Source organism: Mus musculus, chromosome 2 (genome assembly GCF_000001635.26).
Source record: "Mus musculus strain C57BL/6J chromosome 2, GRCm38.p6 C57BL/6J".
Classification (NCBI taxonomy): domain Eukaryota; kingdom Metazoa; phylum Chordata; class Mammalia; order Rodentia; family Muridae; genus Mus; species Mus musculus.
This window is the reverse complement of record NC_000068.7, coordinates 178424913-178446272: the sequence shown is the minus strand read 5'-3', so window position 1 is coordinate 178446272 and position 21360 is coordinate 178424913. Positions and strand designations below refer to the sequence as shown.

General features: G+C 44.8%; 1 protein-coding gene and 1 long non-coding RNA gene across 3 annotated transcripts in view; one reads left to right on the top strand and one right to left on the bottom strand.

Moving 5' to 3' along the window:
* Cdh26 (cadherin-like 26) overlaps nt 1–15758 on the bottom strand; it is a 56852-nt gene extending 41094 nt beyond the window's left edge. For both annotated transcript variants that reach the window (NM_198656.2, NM_001291189.1), the window contains exons 1-2: nt 15435–15758; nt 4776–4880 (exon numbers count right to left, since the gene is read on the bottom strand). In NM_198656.2, the coding sequence (NP_941058.1) occupies nt 4776–4880; nt 15435–15485 (156 nt within the window). In that variant the 5' untranslated portion in view covers nt 15486–15758. The remainder of the gene's footprint in view (nt 1–4775; nt 4881–15434) is intronic.
* Nucleotides 15759–16647: 889 nt separating this feature from the next.
* Gm35532 lies at nt 16648–18558 on the top strand. The gene is made up of 3 exons (XR_375413.3): nt 16648–16710; nt 16892–17008; nt 17892–18558. It is a non-coding gene; the product is annotated as a predicted gene, 35532 (long non-coding RNA).
* Nucleotides 18559–21360: the final 2802 nt, after the last annotated feature.

The following is a 21360-nucleotide window of genomic DNA, read 5'->3' as shown; positions in this document are numbered from 1 at the left end:
GTGAAACTAACAGAAGTTATGAAACAAATGGACCTGACAGATATCTACAGAACATTTTATCCTAAAACAAAAGGATATACCTTCTTCTCAGCACCTCACGGGACCTTCTCCAAAATTGACCATATAATTGGTCACAAAACAGGCCTCAATAGATACAAAAATATTGAAATTGTCCCATGTATCCTATCAGACCACCATGGCCTAAGACTGATCTTCAATAACAACATAAATAATGGAAAGCCAACATTCACGTGGAAACTGAATAACACTCTTCTCAATGATACCTTGGTCAAGGAAGGAATAAAGAAAGAAATTAAAGACTTTTTAGAGTTTAATGAAAATGAAGCCACAACGTACCCAAACCTATGGGACACAATGAAAGCATTTCTAAGAGGGAAACTCATAGCTCTGAGTGCCTCCAAGAAGAAACGGGAGACAGCACGTACTAGCAGCTTGACAACACATCTAAAAGCCCTAGAAAAAAAGGAAGCAAATTCACCCAAGAGGAGTAGACGGCAGGAAATAATCAAACTCAGGGGTGAAATCAACCAAGTGGAAACAAGAAGAACTATTCAAAGAATTAACCAAACGAGGAGTTGGTTCTTTGAGAAAATCAACAAGATAGATAAACCCTTAGCTAGACTCACTAAAGGGCACAGGGACAAAATCCTAATTAACAAAATCAGAAATGAAAAGGGAGACATAACAACAGATCCTGAAGAAATCCAAAACACCATCAGATCCTTCTACAAAAGGCTATACTCAACAAAACTGGAAAACCTGGATGAAATGGACAAATTTCTGGACAGATACCAGGTACCAAAGTTGAATCAGGATCAAGTTGACCATCTAAACAGTCCCATATCACCTAAAGAAATAGAAGCAGTTATTAATAGTCTCCCAACCAAAAAAAGCCCAGGACCAGATGGGTTTAGTGCAGAGTTCTATCAGACCTTCAAAGAAGATCTAATTCCAATTCTGCACAAACTATTTCACAAAATAGAAGTAGAAGGTACTCTACCCAACTCATTTTATGAAGCCACTATTACTCTGATACCTAAACCACAGAAAGATCCAACAAAGATAGAGAACTTCAGACCAATTTCTCTTATGAATATCGATGCAAAAATCCTCAATAAAATTCTCGCTAACCGAATCCAAGAACACATTAAAGCAATCATCCATCCTGACCAAGTAGGTTTTATTCCAGGGATGCAGGGATGGTTTAATATACGAAAATCCATCAATGTAATCCATTATATAAACAAACTCAAAGACAAAAACCACATGATCATCTCGTTAGATGCAGAAAAAGCATTTGACAAGATCCAACACCCATTCATGATAAAAGTTTTGGAAAGATCAGGAATTCAAGGCCCATACCTAAACATGATAAAAGCAATCTACAGCAAACCAGTAGCCAACATCAAAGTAAATGGAGAGAAGCTGGAAGCAATCCCACTAAAATCAGGGACTAGACAAGGCTGCCCACTTTCTCCCTACCTTTTCAACATAGTACTTGAAGTATTAGCCAGAGCAATTCGACAACAAAAGGAGATCAAGGGGATACAAATTGGAAAAGAGGAAGTCAAAATATCACTTTTTGCAGATGATATGATAGTATATATAAGTGACCCTAAAAATTCTACCAGAGAACTCCTAAACCTGATAAACAGCTTCGGTGAAGTAGCTGGATATAAAATAAACTCAAACAAGTCAATGGCCTTTCTCTATACAAAGAATAAACAGGCTGAGAAAGAAATTAGGGAAACAACACCCTTCTCAATAGTCACAAATAATATAAAATATCTTGGCGTGACTCTAACGAAGGAAGTGAAAGATCTGTATGATAAAAACTTCAAATCTCTGAAGAAAGAAATTAAGGAAGATCTCAGAAGATGGAAAGATCTCCCATGCTCATGGATTGGCAGGATCAACATTGTAAAAATGGCTATCTTGCCAAAAGCAATCTACAGATTCAATGCAATCCCCATCAAAATTCCAACTCAATTCTTCAACGAATTGGAAGGAGCAATTTGCAAATTTGTCTGGAATAACAAAAAACCTAGGATAGCAAAAAGTCTTCTCAAGGATAAAAGAACTTCTGGCGGAATCACCATGCCAGACCTAAAGCTTTACTACAGAGCAATTGTGATAAAAACTGCATGGTACTGGTATAGTGACAGACAAGTAGACCAATGGAATAGAATTGAAGACCCAGAAATGAACCCACACACCTATGGTTACTTGATCTTCGACAAGGGAGCTAAAACCATCCAGTGGAAGAAAGACAGCATTTTCAACAATTGGTGCTGGCACAACTGGTTGTTATCGTGTAGAAGAATGCGAATCGATCCATACTTATCTCCTTGTACTAAGGTCAAATCTAAGTGGATCAAGGAACTCCACATAAAACCAGAGACAGTGAAACTTATAGAGGAGAAAGTGGGGAAAAGCCTTGAAGATATGGGCACAGGGGAAAAATTCCTGAACAGAACAGCAATGGCTTGTGCTGTAAGATCGAGAATTGACAAATGGGACCTAATGAAACTCCAAAGTTTCTGCAAGGCAAAAGACACCGTCAATAAGACAAAAAGACCACCAACAGATTGGGAAAGGATCTTTACCTATCCTAAATCAGATAGGGGACTAATATCCAACATATATAAAGAACTCAAGAAGGTGGACTTCAGAAAATCAAACAACCCCATTAAAAAATGGGGCTCAGAACTGAACAAAGAATTCTCACCTGAGGAATACCGAATGGCAGAGAAGCACTTGAAAAAATGTTCAACATCCTTAATCATCAGGGAAATGCAAATCAAAACAACCCTGAGATTCCACCTCACACCAGTCAGAATGGCTAAGATCAAAAATTCAGGTGACAGCAGATGCTGGCGTGGATGTGGAGAAAGAGGAACACTCCTCCATTGTTGGTGGGAGTGCAGGCTTGTACAACCACTCTGGAAATCAGTCTGGCGGTTCCTCAGAAAACTGGACATAGTACTACCGGAGGATCCAGCAATACCTCTCCTGGGCATATATCCAGAAGATGCCCCAACAGGTAAGAAGGACACATGCTCCACTATGTTCATAGCAGCCTTATTTATAATAGCCAGAAGCTGGAAAGAACCTAGATGCCCCTCAACAGAGGAATGGATACAGAAAATGTGGTACATCTACACAATGGAGTACTACTCAGCTATTAAAAAGAATGAATTTATGAAGTTCCTAGCCAAATGGATGGACCTGGAGGGCATCATCCTGAGTGAGGTAACACATTCACAAAGAAACTCACACAATATGTATTCACTGATAAGTGGATATTAGCCCCAAACCTAGGATACCCAAGATATAAGATATAATTTGTTAAACACATGAAACTCAAGAAGAATGAAGACTGAAGTGTGGACACTATGCCCCTCCTTAGATTTGGGAACAAGACACCCATGGAAGGAGTTACAGAGCCAAAGTTTGGAGCTGAGATGAAAGGATGGACCATGTAGAGACTGCCATATCCAGGGATCCACCCCATAATCAGCATCCAAACTCTGACACCATTGCATACACTAGCAAGATTTTATTGAAAGGACCCAGATGTAGCTGTCTCTTGTGAGACTATGCCGGGGCCTAGCAAACACAGAAGTGGATGCTCACAGTCAGCTAATGGATGGATCATAGGGCTCCCAATGGAGGAGCTAGAGAAAGTAGCCAAGGAGCTAAAGGGATCTGCAACCCTATAGGTGGAACAACATTATGAACTAACCAGTACCCCGGAGCTCTTGACTCTAGCTGCATATATATCAAAAGATGGCCTAGTCGGCCATCACTGGAAAGAGAGGCCCATTGGACTTGCAAACTTTATATGCCCCAGTACAGGGGAACACCAGGGCCAAAAAGGGGGAGTGGGTGGGCAGGGGAGTGGGGGTGGGTGGATATGGGGGACTTTTGGTATAGCATTGGAAATGTAAATGAGTTAAATACCTAATAAAAAATGGAAAAAAAAAAAAAAGAAAATCTGGCAGCCACGCCCTTAAGTGAGAAAGGCAAGTCACAAGATGGCATGAGCACATTCACATTCTAAACCGCACAGTAGTATCTGGAAGAACACATACTTATGTGCTCACGTGGGCTTCGTCTTGAGAGAATGAGAACGAGAACAGCCACACAGGTAACATTTTAGGAAGAGACACACTTTCCTCACCCTTCTTATTCTTTCTTAAATGATTACATCAACATCATCATTTGTGAGTGTGATTTAGTGTGTGTGTGTGTGTGTGTGCGTGTGCGCATGCCAGTGGAGGTTGGAGAACAACTTCCAGCAATTATTTTTCTCTTTCCTCTATGTGGTCTTCAGGATCACAGTCAGGTTGCCAGGCTTATTATCAACATGCCTGTAGCAAAGCAAACATCTTAATGATCTCTCCCTACAGTTAAGAATGATTTTTTTTTTAAGTGAATGCCTGCCTGGGTCAGTGAAACAGACCTGCATGTTAAGAATTAGTTTCCTCAAAGCTAGAGAGAGAAGCCACAGTGCAAAGGTGCATCCTCAGACAGAAGTATAGTCTGTAGAAATCAGGCATTCAGGGTTCCATTCATGTCCCCCCTACTCTTATCTACTGTTGAGCCCTAAATCAGGCAGGTACCTAACAAGGATACTGTATGATCCTGGCTTCTTTCCCTAAAGAAAGAATTCATAAATGCCAGCAGAAATCCTTCCAAGGAGTCCTCTCCAGAAAAGACATTCTGTCTACAGAGATCAGGTATGTCCTTACCTCCCCAACCAGTTTAGGAAAGGGCCCTGGGTCTTCCTCCTGCAGTTCCAGGGTGGTGAGAACCCATCTTCTCTTGGATCGATGTAGAGGCTGGTGGCTCTGTCCCTGCAGAGCACAGGATGACAGTGTCAGTAAGGATAGTGTTGAACTTAACAGCCTGGATCTGTGTGTCTGAGCCCCATAGCTAGGTGCTATGAGCTGACAGAGCATGCATGTTATTTTTGTTTTTGTTTTTTTGTTTGTTTGTTTTCACTCAGAGCTATCATCAGAGCCTGGGCATTGAAAGTGTCTGTCCTCTTAACAGCTGCTATCATTCCTAAGGGTGAAGCACAGGCTGCTGACAAATTTCACAAGGTTAGTGAGATGGCTTTAGGACTTTGCACAAAATAGCCTTAAAGGCTATTATTTACCGGGTATGACTGTGTGCCCTACAGCAATAAGCAAATAGTCTCATGAAGAGAAAATCAGTACCTTCATTAGTCTCTCAGTCCTTCTGAAATCATTGACAAGAAAATCTCCACTTGGTGCCTTCAGACTTTTAATGTTAATATCTAATAGTTTCCCTTTTAACTAACATATATATATACACACAGAATTAAGTCTCTGAATTGAAGCACTCTATACAGGAAGGAAACTCATTAAACTCAGGAAATAACCAACTCACAAGTCTTAGGAAATCATTGAAATTTACAGGACACACTTTAGAGAGATAAGCATCACCTGTCAATTAAAAATGCTTATGGCCCATGAACTGAGGCAGGAAATAGTGTGTGAGACATCCAGCAGGGATAGAGAAAATTCTGGGAAATAGAGACATGAGAGAATTGCTCTGGAATGGTGAAGAGACAGACATAAACCAGCTATAAAGCTGAACTCAGGTTACAATAAAGAGGAAATTTCACCACGAACTCTGAGGACACAGATGTATGAAACTGAGGAGAGGTAACTAGCCTCGCGGTAGACATATAATAGAATAAATGGGCTATATAAGTTATGAACTAGTTAGGGAACAAGCCCAAACTTAAGGCCTAGGCATTTATTCATAATTAGTCTCAGAGTCTTTATTTCTGGAAATTACGTGGTTGAAAGGAAAAACTTGATTTTACAATACACAAGGCCCCCTCCCTGATCTCAAGGTTATATAAGTAGTAAGAAGAGCTAAACACACACACACACACACACACACACACACACACACACACACACGCACTAATCCAGTCCTATAACAAACAAACCAGCCAGAACCATCTTAATAAAAACAGTTCTAGATACCCAGAAGCCAGCCTTAACGAGATCAGTCCTGTGGGTGTTCCTTCACAGAAGGAAGTTAGGAGTCTTCAGATCCTCACCCGAGATTCCAGACCCTCTTTCCCGTTCCCCTAACATATAACCCTGTCCTAGATGAACACAGTCTTTGGGGGCAGCTATAGTATTTAGAGCAGTCGTTCTCAACCTGTGGGTTGCAACCACTTTGGCAAACCTCTAACTCCAAAAATATTTACATTATGATTAATAGCAGTAGCAAAATTATAGTTATGAAGTAACAACAAAGATAATTTTATGGGTCTGGGTCAATATAACATGAAGAAATGTATTAAAGGGTCACAGCATTAGGAAGCTGTGACCCTTTAATACATTAGAACCACTGATTTAGAGAGTAGAAGCTTAACTGTGACTCCGTCCGTGCTGCTACGGAGAGGTCGCTATCCATGCTGGGGTAGGAAGACTTCTCAGTGACAAAGCCATTTGTGGATAATCTACATCCCCGACAATAAATAAGGGGACTGATTGACAAGCCAGACTTGAATAGGAATGTATCTTCGCCCAATCGCCAATGCCCTTAGACATTTGCCACATCTCCCCAAGAGAAGTTAATGGAAATGGAACTCAGTCAGTCTTGGATTTATACTGTGGCCTCAGATATTTGCCAGGCAAGGGAATCTGTATAGAATGTAACCTAACGATTTGTTTCTCATTAAGTCCATTACACAACAACCGTCTACCTATGTGTCATGATGGATTTCGCCCACGTTAACTTTTGTCCTATTCATCTGTACCTGCAATAACATTAGGCTTTTGGAATGACTTACTTCTGAAGTGAATGGAAAGAAATAAAAACCTCAGCGTTCTCAGGCAGCATGAGAGGGAGGGTCACGTTCACAGTGGTGGGTATCACACTGCCCACCCTGAAACCTACAGGGCTCAGAACCAGGGCATTTCAATGCAATAAACAAGGATGTGTTGTCCAATCCTGCAGGCTTGCACGGTTGGCTGCTTTCTGATTTTCCCGGGTTACTCTAGTTAGAAATAAAGGTATCCCTGGGGCTCACTATCAGCAGTTGGGGCGGGGGGGCGTGTTGAAGACCAGTTCTGACTACAATTCTACGCTCTACAAAACAACCATAAACAAGGCACTGAAGAACCCAGACCCACTGCCTATGGGCAAAGAGCAGACTCTGGCCTCTTTCATTAGAGCTGACTCCCAAATCCACCTGGGTGATTAAGACAACCATCAACTTCCTCTTGGAAGCTGTTAGTGACTCTGGCCTTAAAGCAAAAATGACACTAATTAATTAGCGTTGTTAATTAATGCCCTTATCAGTATCCTATAGCAACTGCAAGTAGTAGCACAAATGCCCAAAAAACACCTCTGCGTTTAGATTTCTATTTTATGGTTCCAAGGATGGAGCCCGGAAGCTCCTCCTGGGTGTTAGGTAAGCACTCTCCTGCTGAGCCATGTCCCAACCCCTGTGTTTAGTATCAAAAGCTATGATGTCTTGTTATCTGCATCTCAATTTATGACCACCTTGTCCCTAGCCACAAGGAAATGAGCCAAAAGGCTCTTGTGTATCACTGACAATGCAGGGGATACATGGATGGAGACAGAGCTAACCTCATCTACCCAGAGTCAGCCCAAAGGTAGACATGCTTGCACACGAGCTAACACCAAATGTCAGCTGATAATGGGGGCTTAACTGGGATTCTCTTCTGTCTCTGCTTCTATTCCTTTATTTACAGTAATTGGTAAAATAATAGAACTTGGCATTTCACTGAGAATCCCTATTGTGTGATTTATACTCCAACAGCCTTGCCCCCTCTCAAAAAAAAATCCATATACAGGACTGTGGAAACACAAAGACAGGTACTGCAATGGAGTCCAAAACTAACAGTAAGCCAGAGTGTGAGTATTTAAGAGGAAAAGATAGAGGCAGAGAAAGTGTGCTCATTGGGAACATATGATAAAGCAAATGGGGCAAAAAATTAACAATTGGTTAATTTTCATAAAGGGTATTTTGATGGGCCAGTGAGATGACTCAAAGTATAAAGGAGCTTGCAGCACAGGCCATGGTGTCCATCACAGCAACACAAACCTTCACACACATGCACACAAACACATACATGTACACGTACATGTGCACACACATACAGTCACAAAACTCACAAGATGAATCAAGGCCTGAGGGTGAGGAACCAGGACACGCACAAAGGGTCAGAGCAGGGGACACATCTGTGGAGCTGATGTCCCACAGGGAACAGCAGTCATGTAGCTTTAGCAAGCTGTCACTCATGCTTGGGGTGGGGCTTACTGGTAATACAGTTGCTCAGGAATCACCCATGTTCCCGTGGGTAATCCCTCACCCACGTCATTCCTGAAAGGACTCCAGCAAGCTCATGGGTTCACTGAGCTGGCCTCGGTGGGATTCTTTCTTTCTATGTTGCTGCCTCTTTATCTAAGGTGAAAGCATCTCTGTGGGTATCCTGGGAGTTACAGCATCAATGGAAGCTCATTCAAGTAGATTCAGATTCCGTATCATCGATAATGGTTGGGACACTGACACTATAGTGTTTGGGTATAGTCTCAAAAGAGGAAACCCAGAATTCCCTATTCAAAGTATTCAGATCTTTCTAAGTGCAAACACGTGGGAAGCCAGACTCTCTGCACATCCTTCAACTGAACAGCCTCCACAACTGATTAAACAGAAATGCAGAGAGGAGAGCCCAGCTGTCTCCCACTAAGCCAGACACTCTGACGACTCGACAAAGCACCGAACGGCGCTGCTCCTCTCATTACACAGAATCTGAAAAGTACGGTCATTTTGAGTAAATCTGTCATTCCTATTTGTATGTGAAGGGATTATTGTTCTCTTTAGTGAATTAAACATGGTTAAGATTTGCCCACTTTCATTTCTAACATGTTATCAGTAAACATAACTCATACAGTCAGAGTCCGTAGGATATGAACTGAAATCATGAGTGTCAAAGCCAGGGGTCCCATCTTCCACCAGGTCATCATCAAGTGTTGCCCACCGAGCAGCACATGCAGATCTTTTGTTTGTTTGTTTGGTTTGGTTTTTGGTTTTTTGAGTTAGGGTTTCTCTGTGTAGTCCTGGCTGGCCTGCTAATCAGATCCATCTGCCTCTGCCTCCCGAGTGCTGGGGCTAAAGGTGTGAACCATCACTGTCTGTCTGGGATCTAGCTTAACTCAGGATCACATGGTAACACAGTGGGCTTTGAGGTTTGAGGAAATGAAGACACACTCTACACGTGCCCAGGCTCAGCCACCCTCACAGTGGTGGACATTATTATTGGGTTGTTTTGTTTCTGTCAAAACAAACAATGACATTTGTTGCCTGCAGCAGACTGTATTTCTATTTCTAACTATTTGCCTAAAGGGAAATAGTTGTTTGTGTGCATGCATATATGTGTTCATGTGTGTGTGTGTGCATGTATGTGTTCATGTGTGTGTGCATGTATGTGTTCATATGTGTGTGTGTGTGTGTGTGTGTGTGTATGCATGTATGTGTTCATGAATATGTATATGCAGCCGTGGGATCCTCCTGTGTCTTCTTCCCCAGCCCTGGGAGGACAGGTGTGCTCTAGGTGGAACTCAAGTCTTCATGTATGACCAGAAGTTGTCCTCCCAAAAGGACACCATTCACAGCAACTTCAGCGGCAACTGCAAGATGCCTCTGGCCCCAAAGAAAGAAGTTTCAAAGTCTCTGAATTCCCAACCCTTAAATAAGTATATTTAGACATTGAGTTTATTGATTAATATTGGGAGATTTAAATATAGGGCCTTGGGGCTGTAGAGATGGCTCAGCAATTATGAGCACTGGGTACTCTTCCAGAGGACCTGGTTTCAATTCTCAGCAGCCACATGCTGGCTCACAATCATCTATAACTCCAGTTTCCAGGGCATCCAACACCTTCTACTGACCTCCATCAGCACAAGCACAGGTGGAACACAGGCATCTAGGCAAACACCCATACACATAATTATGAAAATAATTCTTTAAAAAAAATAAAAATAAAGAAGAAATTGCAATTCTTGAAAATGAATGCAGAGATTGATTTTGTCTCTGTCCCAGACTTTAGGGCATCGGTGAGGACTGAGAGAAGTAGTCTGTGTGGCGAAGTCTGTCTGTCTCTCTCAAGTCCCTCAGTCTGAGATGGAGCCTCATAAGTGACTGCCTCAAACTCCACCTCTGTAGATTCATTCTGTCCTAACAGCATAAATGTGCCCCGTCAACAGGCAGGAAAAGCCAATTGCATCCTCAAAGAGCATTAAGGCAGGAAGGCTTACACTTGCCAGAGAGGTACCTGAAGCCCACACTGCAGATCCTGTCTGCTCTTTCTTCTCTTTGTGCAGTCTCAGAATGGCTCATCTGCATGATGCAGAAGGACTCCAAATTGTTCCCGCTGCCAAAATGACTCTGTAAGAGTGCTTATTACACCTCCATCCTGGACAATTGAGGCAGTTCCTCCCAAAAGGACACTATTCACAGCAATTTGCATAATGCTCTCTGTAGTGCTGCTAGGACTGTCCCCAGGCTGGCTTCCCCAGTTGCAGCCCACCTCAGGCTGTTTTGTGGAGTGTCAGGCAGGCAAACTCTTTCCCCTCCACCCTGCAAGCCCTTCACAGGTGAGAATGGACATGGGCCAGAACACTGGTACCACTCAAGCTTACCTAATGGGGAACATGATACCTTTTGAGGGAAAAAAAAAATCTCCCAAAATAAATTGAGAGAGAGAGAGAGAGAGAGAGAATTAAGACCCTAAATAGAAATGTTCTTTCTGAAAATGTTCTCTCTCTCTCTCTCTCTCTCTCTCTCTCTCTCTCTCTCTCTCTCTCACATATCTCATGTAACCTAAGCTGGCTCAGTCTTGCTACATAGCCAATGATGGCCTCAAACTTCTAATCCTCCTAGCTTCCCTACACAATGTTAGGCATCAACTATGGCAACCGTCACACCCAGTTTATACGACACTAGGGATTGAATTCTTAGCCTTGTGTGTGCCAGGTAAGTACTCTACCAACTAAGTTACAGCCCCAACCAGAATATTTAAAATTTTAATGTACACTTCCCATTCAAGGAGGACTGGGGTCCTAGAAATGAGCATTTTAAATTCCCACAAGAGAGACATTTCTGCACATCTTCCTTGGCCTTCTACCTGTACCTAGCTTCTGGGCTCAAAGCAAGCAGTGCGAGGGCACACCCTGGGGATGGAGTATTCAGGCCTGCACTTCACAGTGAGACAGCCTCTGGCCATGCAGATCTCACTGAATACTTGGAAGATAATCATGCAGGAATGGAATTGGATCTTAAATTAGACTTGAGTGAAGTTTAAATTGCCACGCATAGCTACTGATGGCTGTCTTCTCTGCACAGAGAAGACAAAACTGAGGATCCCTGACACATAGCGGTGTGTCAGGCCTGAGTTCCAACCCTCTCTCTCCCTTTCTTCAATAGCTGCATGATGGCAGGCAAGTGGTTTAACCTCCCTGAGTCTGAATCTTATCTGTGTGGTGGTGTGTAATTGCACACAACTGCACATATGGAATCCTCACCGGATCACAGTGGTTTTGATGTATAGTATGCGAAGCACTTAAGACCATTTAAGAAAGCTGGAATGAGGGGGAGCCTGCAGGTGTCACAGCAGGCAGGGAAATGAACTGCGAAGAGTTAACTCAGTTCAGACTGACTTCATCAACCTGGATCAAACTTTGGGGAGATGCCAGCTGACTTATTGCCAATATATTTAAATACGACATAATTTGTGGGAAAGGTTTCCTTGTGTAATACAATCCCCAGTGCCCAAGGAAACATACCTACATCAAAGCTCAACTCAGGGTAGATGTCATTTCTTCCAAAATGATGGATTCTGGAGGTGTGATAACTGTACCAGCTTAAGGGTCTAGGGAAGAATCTAGGGTAGTCTCAGTCATACAGATAGTGTAGAGGCCATTTTGGGCTGTTAGCCACATCTGGTCCTGGTTGTGGGAGCTTAGGGGAGCCCCTGGCTGTACAGATAATGTAAGGGTTATTTGGTCTATTAGTGATCTCAGGTCCTGGTTATGAGAGCATGATGTGGCCTGGCCCAACAGATAACGCAGGTCACCATGCTGTTAGTCACTCCAGTTCCCAGCTTTCTGGACAGAAGAACAGGTTTTACGTCTTTCCCATTGAAAAGACAAACTTAAGTATTTAAGATTATTGTTTTCCCTGGAGATCTGTGGGCACAAGGCCCTTCCTGCTCTGGACACTAAGGAAAAAAAGGATATTGGAAGTTTTCACCATAAGGAAATGCTAACAGGTTGACGTGCTGGAAGTCTGTCCTGATTTGTTCACTGTGCAATGCACACAGCCATAGAATCATTACATGGTACCAATAAGCACGACTTTATGTTTTTAACCTTTCAGCTCTTTACTATTTAATTTCTTAAAATGCTTAAGAGGCCAGTGAGATGATTCAGCAGGCAAAAGTGCAAAGTCTGATGACCTGCACTTATCACTAGGACCCATGTGGTAGACTGGGAGAACCTGTTCCTGAAAGCTGTCCTCTTAAAGGACCACTGGGGATGGTAGGGATCATCCAGACACCCAGACACATGGCAGGCAGACAGACAGACAGACAGACTTCTTCAAACTGGAAGGGCCAAGTATTGGCCTTTTCCTATGAACGTCTCCAGGCATTTATTTCCTTTTGTATCACACAGTCAACTTGGATTCAACTTAACCAAAATTGACCCTTTTAGCTCATTTTCCCATAAAGCATGGCTTCTTCAGGACCCCCTACGTGAACAAAACACAGCACCTGTTCACTCTCCACACCTCCCCCTTGCTCTGTTCCACTTTTATTCCCAGGCATCTCTGGGGCCTTCCAACCCTCTGTGACACCTCTAGGACTGATAGCCCCCACATTTCCAGGAGAGATATGGAGGGATTCTCTGGAGTGAGCACTTCTGTCCCTTCTCGTCCCTCTGCTGGGAATTAAATGTCATCTCTAAACATGTATGCAGAAGTCCTAACCGAACATCATCTCAAAACTAAGATGCCTTCAGATTTCATCAAACTACAATGAAGACGACCTCATGTGCCCTGATTCAATGACAGGAAGAGGAAGCAGACACCCAGGAAGGAAGCTGGCAATGACCTGGGCAGAGAATGCAGTGATATAATTACAGGCCTTCTTAGCAATATGCAGAAAAGCCAGGAAGAGGCTCTGAAAGATTCTACCAGAGGAACTGTGGTCCTGCTGCTGGTACAATTACAGACACCAGACCTTTATAACGGTGACCACACATTTCTCTTAGTTCAGTACCAGCTTTTGGTACATGCTTTTCCAACACACTCTCTGCCTTAAACCATTTGAGTATATGGTTGTCCATGTATGGTAGCAGAAAGTCCCACTAGGGCGCCACTGCTGTTAGGACAGAATTGGGATGCTCTTTTCCAGGTCACCTGCCTAAGGTTCACCTCAGACTGCCCTGTCATCCTTTGCAGCACTCCACTCTCATATTCCTGGTGAAGCACCAATGACTTCAGCAAGCCGAGCATGATTGCTAGCAATGTATCATCATCAGCAGCAGCATCATCATTGCCATCACCATCATCATCATCCACAAAACACCAGGCTTTCCTCCTAGTCCAGTTCCATTCTTTGAAAATTTTTCTCCCCTCTGGACTTTAACTCCTACCCAGCCCAACCTGAGGATTCTTGGGCTCTTGGGACTAGAAATGACCAACCAGGAGGACGCCTTTGCTCTGGGTGTCCACAGTGAATGTGGAACAAGGCCACTAGCCTACAGAACACACTTCTGACTTTGTCATTTGGCTTCATGTCTGAGTCGTGGAACTTTTGGTAATTGTTAGCCACCAGGGAGGGAAATTCTGTTTTCAATAAGAACACAGCCCTGGTAAGTGGACTGCACTCTAGTGGCCGACCACATATCCAGGAATCTTTGGACAACACAAAATCATCTTGACTTTTCTTAAGTAAAGGAATCTGGGTGGGTCTAGAAGAGGGGTTCGATTTGGGAAGAACTGGGGGAATATGGTCAAACATGGGTGAAATTCTCAGAGATTTAAAAAAAAAAAAACAGAGCAAGGGTGTGGTGGAGTTCAGAGAGAAACCAATACACACAACATTCCCCCAGTAGACCAGGCTGTCTCTGTGGAGATGAGGTGTGCGCAGAGAGGTGGTATGCCTATCACAGACTTGAGAGCAGAATTTGGAGGATCCTCAGAGTGTTCCTTCTGACCAGTTTAGAAAATGATTCTGTACTTGCTGAGGGCGTGGTTCTTCACCAAGAAAAAGGCCCTTCGTTGTCCTTGCTAAAAGCCCCAGATTCTTCAGAATACCCTTCTCCTGAGTATCGTAAATCCCGGGGGCTGCAAAGTCCCTTCAGTCAAACACTGAGGTCTAATCCTCAGGACGTTCCCCGCCCCCCACCATCCTGACCTCCCCTGGGAGGTGAATTAACCACTTGGGCACTGTGCCAGCACAACAGGGGCGGGAATGTTGCCATTTCCGGAAGAGACAAGTTGGGGGTAGGTGCAAGCAGGTACGAGGAAGAGTGGAGATAGGATTTGGTTTGCAATATTCTCAAATCCAGGCTGACATTGGGTAATAAAACAGGGTTCTAGAAAACACTATAGATGAGATTAATGCCTTGATTAAAAGCTCAACTCTTGACACGGCAAAAGGCGATGGAGATAATTCTTGTAACTCCAAGCGACTGGTACTAGTCAAGGCATCCACTTTCAGAAAATGGGGCTCCGCTAGAGTGTACGCATGTCAAGACAGAACTCCCTCTTGTGCTTGCTGCTGTATTCTGTGTTCATCCAAGACTCTGGCCCAGCAGAAGTCTTACTAGTGACTCGTGAGTGTGGAGCCCCCTTCAGTCAGTGACCAGGAAAACCAAAAGGAAGGCTGAAGACACCACTAGCCCACTGGGGACCCTGCTTTTCTCCTCCAGGTTACAATGGGGTCATTTAGTACCCCACTGGTTTGCTCCAGTTGTCTTTAACACAGGATTTCTTGAACTGAGATTCCCTCAGTTCCTTTCAAATGGGGGCAGAGGTGCTGCTGGGAAATGTTTGTAATGACAACATCTAACTTGAAACTGTGTGTTTCATAAATCGGTACGAAGTTCCTCAGCTGCTCCCCACTCCCTCATAAGATGCGGATCTCAACCCACATTTACCTAAATCCTGGAACCCCGTGCACCTATATTACTGTAAAAACAGTCACCCCCCTGCCTCCACTGAATGCCTGCTTCTCTCCAGGTTCAAGTTGTCCTGCCAAATTCTCTTAGCCTAGAAAATTAAAAACCCATGTATGCTGTGCACAGTCCCCAGTTCCTGCTCAGCTCACCTGCGGTAATGACAGCAGCAGCAGCAACCAGGCACAGCCTCTGGTGTCCATGCTAGGGAGGGCACAGAACAGTCCTTGGTGCCTGGTGGCCTCACCAGGAGCCAGGCATCTCCTCTCCAGCCAATGACATCACTTCTAATCACTCTCTTGGGTACCTGAGCCTGGACACTTGACCTTGCTGAGTTCTCTGTTCCCTGCCCTGCTTTCGTTTGTCAGAGAAGGTGGGCTGATGGGTAAGGTATAACCTCATCTGTGGCCACAGGGCTCTAGGGAAGCGGGCGCTCGGATACTAAGCACCGAAGTTATGTGTGTACACAGAAAAGTGGCTGGGCATCCAGCCTTGGGGATTATAGCTGAGCCAGAGGAAAGAAAGCCAGGGCCTATGGGAAGATAGGGTTTTGTTTCTTTGTTTCTTGGTTGGTTTTTAGTTTCTAAATAGAAGTCCAATAATCCCTCTATAGGCAATTAATGGTTCTTATAATCACTCAAAACTGGAAAAACAACCTCAAGAAGTTAAATAGGAAGTTATTAGACATGGGGGTAGGGGGCTGGGGGGAGAGAGAGAGATCAACAGAGTGAGAAAGAGAGGGAGAAAGAGAGGGAGAAAGAGAGAGAGAGAGAGAGAGAGAGAGAGAGAGAGAGAGAGAGAGAGAGAGAGTGGGAGAGCGTATGGTGGTGGCTCACCCAGTGTGCCTGTCAGCCCCCTTTCTGTTTTCTAACTGGACCCTGCTAAGCCAGACATCTGGTGGGTGCTGAACACACCATGCCCCAGTGGAATCCCACACAATTATACCCAGGGAAAATGTGTGAGGAAGAAAGAAAGGAAGGGGGCTTGGGATATGACTCCTGTAGAGCATTTACCCAGCAGGCACAGGCAAGGCCCCGAGTTCCTTCTGCCCCTAGCACTGAAAAATAAATTACCACTCTCCAGTGAATGCTACAAAATCTTTATTCCAAGCATACCTGGGCTCTGGGGTATAAAACCATCTCTGCTCACACTTCTCATGAACATTGATGGAGTTAAACACTGGGCAGAGAGATGAGGATGCCCCCTCCCCTTGCCCCCAGCTAGATTCTCTGGAGAAACCTGGACCTTTTGCCTTAGATTCTGGGAAAGGATTGCATTGGGATTCTATGACATCACCTGTCAAGGTTGCAAGTTTTCAAGCAAAACCTGAACTAGGACTCTGACCACCTTAGTTAATATTTGAATTATCTCCTTATCTCGCCTAAAGTAATGACCGGTTTTCAGCAGGCTGAATGGGCAGCAGTCCTTGTAAGTTTCCTGTGCTCTCAGAGCGAGAGCTAAAGCTGAATGTATGTGCTCAGCTGTGATCATCGTAACTCATCATCCTCCTGCATCGAAGGCGCCAACAGTGCAGCAGCTTGGTGGGTGCCCTCTGCAGAGAGAGAGAACCCGGTAAACGACGACTGAATTTAGTTTGCGTTCATTTCAGAGCCAGTGGATCGTTCTGCAGTGCAGCCTGGGAGGACTCGGCACAGAGCCACTAAATTCAGTGCTTGCAAGTGTCCTAAGTGGGCAAGCGCAGTGCAGAGCACCATGTGAGATGGAGGTGGGTATCGAGATGCTCTGCAAAGGACCCTGAGGATGCTGGGGAATGGCTCTACTCTTTCACTTGTTCTAGATTTTTTTAAAAAAAATGGCATTTTAATGTATTACGAGAGGCCAACTTTTCAATGCCTGCAAACACTGAAATAAAACTAGGCCAAATGCCATTTGGGGATTAGCCTTTCCCCCTTAGGCTGTGGTCATCTCAGGTGCCAGCCACACCTAATGCATCTTCACCCTAGGGAATATGCTTTCTAAACACCTGGGGTTTTGGTGACAACCAACCAGGGGTCCTCAGTGGAAGCACAGTAAAAGCTTGCGTAGCTCCCAGGTGACAACCCAACAGAAGCTCCCCAGGGAGGAAAAGGGAGGTGACAGGCACTGTTGGCCACCTCCACTCAACACACTCACCTCAAAGGCTCAGGGAAGGCCGATTTTCCTCAGACATTCAATGTCTATTCAATGGCATCACATGGACTCTCAGAAGGAATGGCTTTGCCTTAAATATTCTACGCAAACCCATTTCTGAGAGTGTCAGACACTCACTGAGTTTTGTCCTCAGTGCTGTCGGACAAGGTGGCTTGAACCTGGTGGTTTGCTCAGGAGTTGGTGATATGGACCCTTAGTTGAGAATAAAAAAAAAAGCATTAAATAAATCTTATCCTGAGAGACCCAGCAGTGTGTGTGGCGGGGGGAGCAAATATCTTAGCACATCAGAACTGACCCTGCCAGGTCCTCACCTGCATCTCAGCCCAGTCCCAGCTTCCCCTACTTCTGCTGCCAGGAGAAAAGGAAGGGGTGTTACTTTTGCTTTGTCATCCCGGGGCTCCCCTCTGGGCACTGGAGGACAGGTCCCAGCTCAGCTAGGCTGCTCTTCTCTCATTCAGGAGCCATACGGGAACACCTTATGCAAGAGTCACCTGGGCACTGTTGAAGAGTCGAGGCGACTGCACTCTCAACGGCTTGACTCTGCTTTCTGCTGAAATGGTGGACCAGTTTGAGGAATGGGAACAGTGGCGTGACTCCGAAAGCCTGAGTCTGCTGTACACGTTGGCCACCAAGGGAAGGCTACAGGCTCCCAAGGCAGCGATATATCAGGGGGATACAGTACAGCTGGTGCCCAGAGGGAATCAGCTATGGGAGGCTTCAGTCAGGAGGAGCCAGGGCTGATGAGGCACTCTTGTAGCTATGGGGCAAGCACGAGGAGCCTGTGGTTGCTTGCTGTACATCTTTCAGCTTTCCTAGGGATGAAAATGCTCATTATACAATCCTGCAGCACTAAGGACGGGTCTCATCCCAGATGCTCACCCACACCTAGCTAGATGTGCAGTCAGTGAGTTTTGGGTATCCACCCACCTCTGCCTCCTGACCCCTGCCAAGAACTGAGTTTCCAAGTATGCCCATCATACCTGGATTTTCACACAGGTACTGGGGATCAAACTCAGGTCCGTGTGCTTTACCAAGAAAGCCATCACCCATCACCCTGCCCTCTTTTTCACATTTTGTCTTTATGTTTCTACATCAACAACAATGCTGGTAGGATTATCAGACCCTTTGGTCATTTGTCTGAGTAGGTTTTGGAGGGTTTGGGGTGGGTACAAGGTTAAATAGAGGGAGGGAGCTTTAAAGAGGCTTCTAGATGATTTTCCCATATCAAGTTCTCAATAAAGACATCTTTCTTCTTTTTAAAAAGGTCTTGACACTTTAATGTGTATGGGTGTTTTGCCTGCATGCACACAAGTGCACCGTTATGCACACCATTCCCAGGGAAGCTGGAAGGGCCAGATCCCCTGCAAATGAAGTTACAGACAACTATGAGCCACTGTTGTGAGTCCTGAGATCCGAACCCAGAGCCAGTGCAACAGCAGCAACGCAACCTGTGCACTAGAAACGCAGGTTCTTCAGCTTGTGGGTGTCAAGGCTCTATCAAAATGTAGATGCCCCATTGCCTGGGGAGGTCCACAGCAAGAGCAGCATAAAACTCAAGGTGACCCTTAGGACTGTGACACTGTGCTGCTTTCTCTACAGATGCAGAAAGGTGTGGTCCTGTGGTCACCCAGTATAAAGGTCTAGGTATACGCATGCAAGAAAAGACAGGTGACAGGCAAAAACACAATAGCTTTGCCTTGACCAGGAGTCTTCAGAAGATGCCATGGCTCAGGGCAGTGTGTGTGTGTGTGTGTGTGTGTGTGTGTGTGTGTGTGTGTGTACTGTTTTGTGTAAGGAAGCCTGCACAGTCCTGCAGAAGTGCTCGTGTGACACCAGGGAGGGGCTCAGTCTTTGAGGTAAGGACAGGAGACAGTCTTCTCGGCCAGCTCTTGCACAGGAAGGCCATGGATGGAGAGAAAAGTACTCCTGGTTTCCAGTCGCTTTCCGGGTCTAGCTTTTATGGCTTACCTCAGAGAGAAGGAGTACAGAGATTAGGTCAGAAAGATCTCACTTCTGAACCCCTCTGTTCAGGGTGTCACTTCCTGAGCCCCATGAGTTTAAACATATCCAAGCTTCACAATTGAATTCGCAGCAGTCCATTTTAATATTCCACGTTTATTTAAAGCCTTGTTATCACTAAGTAAATATTACATCGATAAGTGTAGGTGTATTTATTGATGTTTTATCAAAGTGGGTTCTCTGTCAAGATTTTATAAATGATGATGTCATTTCACATCTGCTAGGCAGGGTGGGCCTTGTGATTACGGGACACCCGAGAATGCCCCACTGTTGTTAACCACACCTAGGAATGTATCTAATTTATCTAATCTCTGGTGGCAGAGGACAGTGAAGGACCTGCTTGTGTCGGAAGCCAAGCATTCTTCTGCTCCCCATTCTGTTTTGATTTTACTACAAAGGTTTGCTCCATTAGAAGACAATAACAGATTTCATCAGGGTCTCAAAAGGTTTGGTCACCACCTAGTGGAGGATGGAGGAGCAACTGCTAAAATAACTGCCATTCACGAACTTTTTTTTCTTTCTTTTTTTTTTTTTTTTTAGTTTTCTTCTTTGCTTTTTTTTTTTTTAAATTGGTTATTTTGTTTATTTGCATTTCAAATGTTGTCCCCCTTCCAGGTTTCCCCTCCGAAAATCTCCCAGTACACTGCCCCTCCCACCTTGCTTCTATGAGGGTGTACTCCACTCCTGCTCCACTGCCCTCTATGCTGGGGCATCAAACCTTCACAGGACCCATGGCTTCCCCTCCCATTGATTCTAGACAAGGCCATCCTCTGCTACGTATGCAGCTGGAGCCATGGATCCCTCTTTGGTTGTTGGTTTAGTCCCTGGGAGCTCTGGGAGGTCTGGTTGGTTGATACTGTTGTTCTTCCTATGGGGTTGCAAACCCCTTCAGCTCCTTCAGTCCTTCCCCTGACTCCTCCTTGGGGTTCCTGTACTCAGTCTGATGGTTGGCTGCAAGCATCCACATCTGTATTGGTCAGGCTCTAGCAGAGCATCACAGGAGACAGCTACATCAGGCTCCTGTCAGCAAGCACTTCTTGGCATCAAGAAGTGTCTGGGTTTGGTGGCTGCATATGGGATGGATTCCTGGGTGAGGAAGTCTCTGGATGGCCTTTCCTTCAGTCTCTGCTTAATAATTTTTCCCTGTATTTCCTTTAGACAGGAATAATTCTGGGTTAAAATTTTGTGATGAGTGGGTGGACCCCATCCCTCAACTGGGGGCTGTGTCTAACCTCTGGATATGGTCTCTACAGGCTCTCTCTCCTCTTTGTTGGGTATTTCAATTAATGTCATCCCTGTTGGGAGCCTCTTGTTTTTCTGGCATCTGGGACTTTCTGGTGGCTTCCCCTAGTCCCCCCCCCACCCCCTCCCAACAGCTACATGCACAATAGAAGCCTGGATTTTATACTTCCAATTTGGTTACTTTGGCTAATATCAGAGAACCATTTCTAACCCAGCACCACCATCACCACGATTTGGCGTCCTAAGAGGCTTCCCTGTCAGAAGTAACTTTAGGAAGATCTTTGGGAAGGCTTACGGCAGACCACGCCTCTACCCGGACTGCCCTCAAAAGCTGATTATCTTCTAGATGTGTGAGTTAAGGTGTGAGCTCATTGTACCACGGTGTTGCTAAAATTCCCTCCTGGAGGAGATGTGAACGGTATCTACTCTCCTCCAAAAGTCCCAATAATCAACCAAGATAGGGTATGGCCAAAGTCTACTCTGTGAAACCAGAGTTTCTTAGGCTTCCTTACATGACAGTGGTGGCTGCCACAGTAGTGTCAGTGGTCTTAAAGCAGCCACATTGGAAAGACTTAACCCAGCACAGACCAACCTTCCCCCATGGTCATGTAGTTGGACCCCATAACCTCTCCTTCCCAGCCCATAAGCTCTACCCTACCCCCCGAC